General features: G+C 39.6%; 1 protein-coding gene across 1 annotated transcript; it reads right to left on the minus strand.

The window, feature by feature from the left end:
• Positions 1–1,059: 1,059 nt before the first annotated feature.
• Positions 1,060–3,940, minus strand: LOC148010199 (uncharacterized). Its single transcript, XM_087672889.1, has 4 exons — positions 3,758–3,940; positions 2,412–2,559; positions 2,084–2,288; positions 1,060–1,940 (listed from the first exon to the last, which is right to left on the minus strand). Exons 1-4 carry the CDS (start codon positions 3,938–3,940, stop codon positions 1,661–1,663), a joined length of 816 nt encoding a protein of 271 aa, XP_087529015.1. The 3' UTR covers positions 1,060–1,660.

Consider the following 3,940-nt stretch of genomic DNA (forward strand, 5'->3'; position numbering starts at 1 on the left):
AAATAGTCTAAAAAACTCGGGGGGTTCACTATATATAAATTCTCTATATAACGTGCGTTCATGGCCTATTTATAAATATCCTAATCTGTGAATTTTTCTTGAATAAAACACAACCCTTTTCTATTCAATCTGTAAGTAACCCCTTTATATGACACCTTTCTGTATGTAAAAAATGTATAAAAATGGTGTTTTAAAAACCCCTTATTTAGAACTCACGTTATATATACATATATTCATGAGTGACCCCCCCGAGCTAAAAAAATATAAGTAACTCTCTTCAAACCTCATTTGCTAAAGTCTAAGCTAGAGCTTTAGCCATATATTCCATAAGATAAGTATATAGATAGGTCCGTAAAGGGATCCATGATATATATGTGTAGACATATACATAATATGTATATGTATGTGTGCGTGTATATTTGTGTATTTCCATTTATATTGTATGTGTGGTGTAGGCATGCTTTATATAAGTTATTTCTTGTGAAAACCTTTGATGTTATATTGGGACCTAACCTCTACTCTCAAATTGCTAGCCTCTTGTCACCTTGTATTTTAACTACAATTTCGATTTTATTATTTGTTAAACACTGAATTTCAAAGTGGATGTATTTTAATATGGTTACATACATGTTGTAGCTTTTTTAGAAAGGAAATTTGGGCTACATATTTATTAAACTATTTGCTTTTATGGTTTACATTAGTCTATGTAGGGTTATCACAAGATAATATAAGAGACATATATCAAAAGTCAACAAACATGCCATACAATTTAGACAATTAATATTGACAAAATAATCGTCATTGTGAAAAAAAAAGCTGGCAATAAATAAGCACCTCAATATATTGGGCTCAATTTTCAAGGCAAAAATTTAAGAAAAAGAATTGGAAAGTTGATTATCTTCTCAAGGAAATGCTTCCTATATAAACCAAGGATTGAGCTACCACACACCACCTCATTAGAGATATTTTTAAAATCATGTAAGCATATGAAGGCAAATTAGCATTCAAAAGTACATGGCACTCACGATGAAGTTTAGGGATCTAATGGGATTAATATCACATTATGCTACATGGTGCATGTAGCTTGATAAGGTGTATTATAAACTATTACTTTTAGCTAACAAAAATACACATAATTGTATTTTCAATAAGTTGCGCAAAGATAAACCAAGAGGGCACATGTGTGCATCACAACATACCCTTTGTGTGCACGCACATGCACACGTGCATGTGAGAAAAGTTGGAAAATGGAACAAGTCCAATTAAGATGAACTTATTTCTTTAAAGAGCCAACTTGTTGATGCACCATTTCCTTGTGATGAGCAAAGCTAATAAAGTGACAATTGTGGACTAGCTAAAATGTGGTGCCTTGATAAGTGCAATAACTATAAAAGTTGGCATGTTATTAGAAAAAAAAAACAAAACAAAACAAAACAAAAGAGAGGAGAACTATTTTTTATCAACACTTCACTAGTCTAAGAAACGCCAAACATCATGGCCCCAGTGGAAAAAGTTCTCGTAAGGTACAGGATGCATCATAAGCAAAGCATACGCAAGATAAATACTGTCATTGCAACAAAGGATCATATATGTTTCGATAAGGATGTGAGATGGGAAAGAGGTGCGTGGGAAAGGGCAAAAACTAGGTTTTACGTCTTACTTATTTATAGTAAGGGGCAGCCGGGGTATGGTAGCTGGGTGGCATTTCGACGACTGTAGCGACGGGAGGGGCTAGCGGTGCGCGGGAGGTGCGACTGGTGGCTGCGAGGTAGTAGGCCAAGAGGGTAAGGGTAGCCACCAGGGCCAAGCATGCACCCACCGGAAACACCCAGGACGCAGGATCATATGGGCACCTCCCCTCGTTGTTCGTATCCGGGGTTACAGATGAATTACGCACTCCCGCACCAAGCAAGAATAGAAAGCTCAGTACCGATAAGATCCTGTCAATTCAAATTCTGAGTGCGACTCCTCCGAATCAATGCTACCCTTATAAAAATGCAATTCTGAATCGCCAGTCGGAACTTGGAAGACTGCTTTACTATGAAACCTTCATGTACTGGGCTTTCTGGGGAATAGGACATACCAGGAGAAGATGAGACACACGATCGCAAGAGCTTTGGAGGTTGAAGAGATCAGGGCAGTTCTAGCGCAGCAGCAGACGCAGCCTCCGGAGGCGTTGCCCACAATCTGCGCCACCAGGATACACAACGCCCCTATCACTCCCAGCCCCCACGCCGGGCTGCTTGAATAGCTGCACTTCTGCCCATCAGAAGAGAACGTAACGTCATCTACATGCAATTATGATAGGTGAATTGTATTGTGCTTCAGTACCAGACTCAATATTCGTGTATATAATCATATTCCAATGCGCGCGCGCGCGATGAGAGAGAGAGAGAGAGAGAAGAGAGAACCTTGACTCGGTTCGATTGCGCTGCCATGCCGAAGATAAATGCGGCGAGACCAAGAAATCCCACCACCACACAAACCACCGCTCGCGATGCTCTCATCTTGTGCCTGCTTTCCACTATACGTGAATGGATTAGAGCTGCAACAGCTGATCTTTCAGAGGTGGATATTTGCGCGAGCTTTTGATCGGTCGATCGATTGCGAGCGGGCGAGAGAGAAGGGGCGGGCGGGGGGAGCAGAGAACGAAGGAGGGAGCGCGTCAGCGTGAGAGATATCTTCGAAAGACTTGTGGGGACATATTGTTATAACGCAATTGCGCGTCTAGACGTGTACTCAGTCAATTGACTCGAAGGGACGAGCAACTCAGTGTACTCAGCAACTCGAAGGGACCAGCAATTGCGCGTCTAGACGTGTACTCAGTCACTTGACTCGAAGGGACTTGCCAATGGTCGATGGTTACATCGGCATGGGTCCCTTTAAGTGAACGAACTTTACCTTAGGACTTTCATTTTTAATGATCACTCAATTGATCGGCCATAGAACCACTTTTTCCAAAGTCCAAGCTGATGACGGTGGCTATCCAAGACTACACTTGACTACATGAACATGCATAAGTCAAATCGACTTGTGTGGGACCTCGCTCTCAATGATTAAATATCATATCATTTCTTGCCTTGTAAACTAGCCAACAAATGTGACTTCTTAGAAGGTTCAAAATTAGCAAGATATCTTGGTATGTTCTATTTGTTGCTTTTTGTTCCCCTCTTCTTCCCCCCTCCCCCCCCCCCCTTCCCTTTTCCTTGTGGGAGGCTATAGCATTCACTTGTTGTGGGGTTTGATAAATTTCCTCTAAAAAAGGATTTATAAAAATTAATAAATTTTAATTGGTTAAAAATAAAAAATGTGCTATTTACTCCCTGAATGATAGAAGAATGTTTTGCCATTTGTCATTCTAATAATTTGAATTGAATATTGTATATGTCTTAATCCCGTTGTTCTTCCTTAGTGTGTGTCTGGCTTTTCTAAACTTTGAAGCGTCCTACAAAAAAATAGAAGGTTCATTTGATCTATTTTTTCATGTTCTTTCTATTACTTGGAATTTATGCATTTAAAACGAGTTTGCCCTAGCACCTAAATTTGGATTAAAAGTGTCTATTCTACTCCTCCACACCCTGTATTTGATTTGGAAATTTCTATTCTAGGCCTTCTTCATAATCTAATTCATTGTCATCTTCTTTTCTCTTCTTCTCCAAATCTAATTGTATAACAAAATGGCATTGCCTTCTTCACTACAAGTTACAGGCAATATACCGACATTCAAAGTGACGCAAATGTTCATTAAAAAAATTACCCCCGTCTTCACTAAAAGCATCAGTATAGACGTCTCTACAAATTCGTCAGAGACAGCGTCACTATTTGCGACGCAAATTGCTTCCGTCGCAATTTGTGATGCTTTTGCAACACGAATAGCAACACTTTGCCATGCAAATTGCGATGAAAATAGCAATGCGTGTAGTAAATTAGTGACACACAT

The sequence above is a fragment of the Lygodium microphyllum genome, chromosome 30, assembly GCF_053477565.2.
Source record: "Lygodium microphyllum isolate KBCC chromosome 30, Lygodium_microphyllum_v1.1.10, whole genome shotgun sequence".
Taxonomy (NCBI): Eukaryota; Viridiplantae; Streptophyta; class Polypodiopsida; order Schizaeales; family Lygodiaceae; genus Lygodium; species Lygodium microphyllum.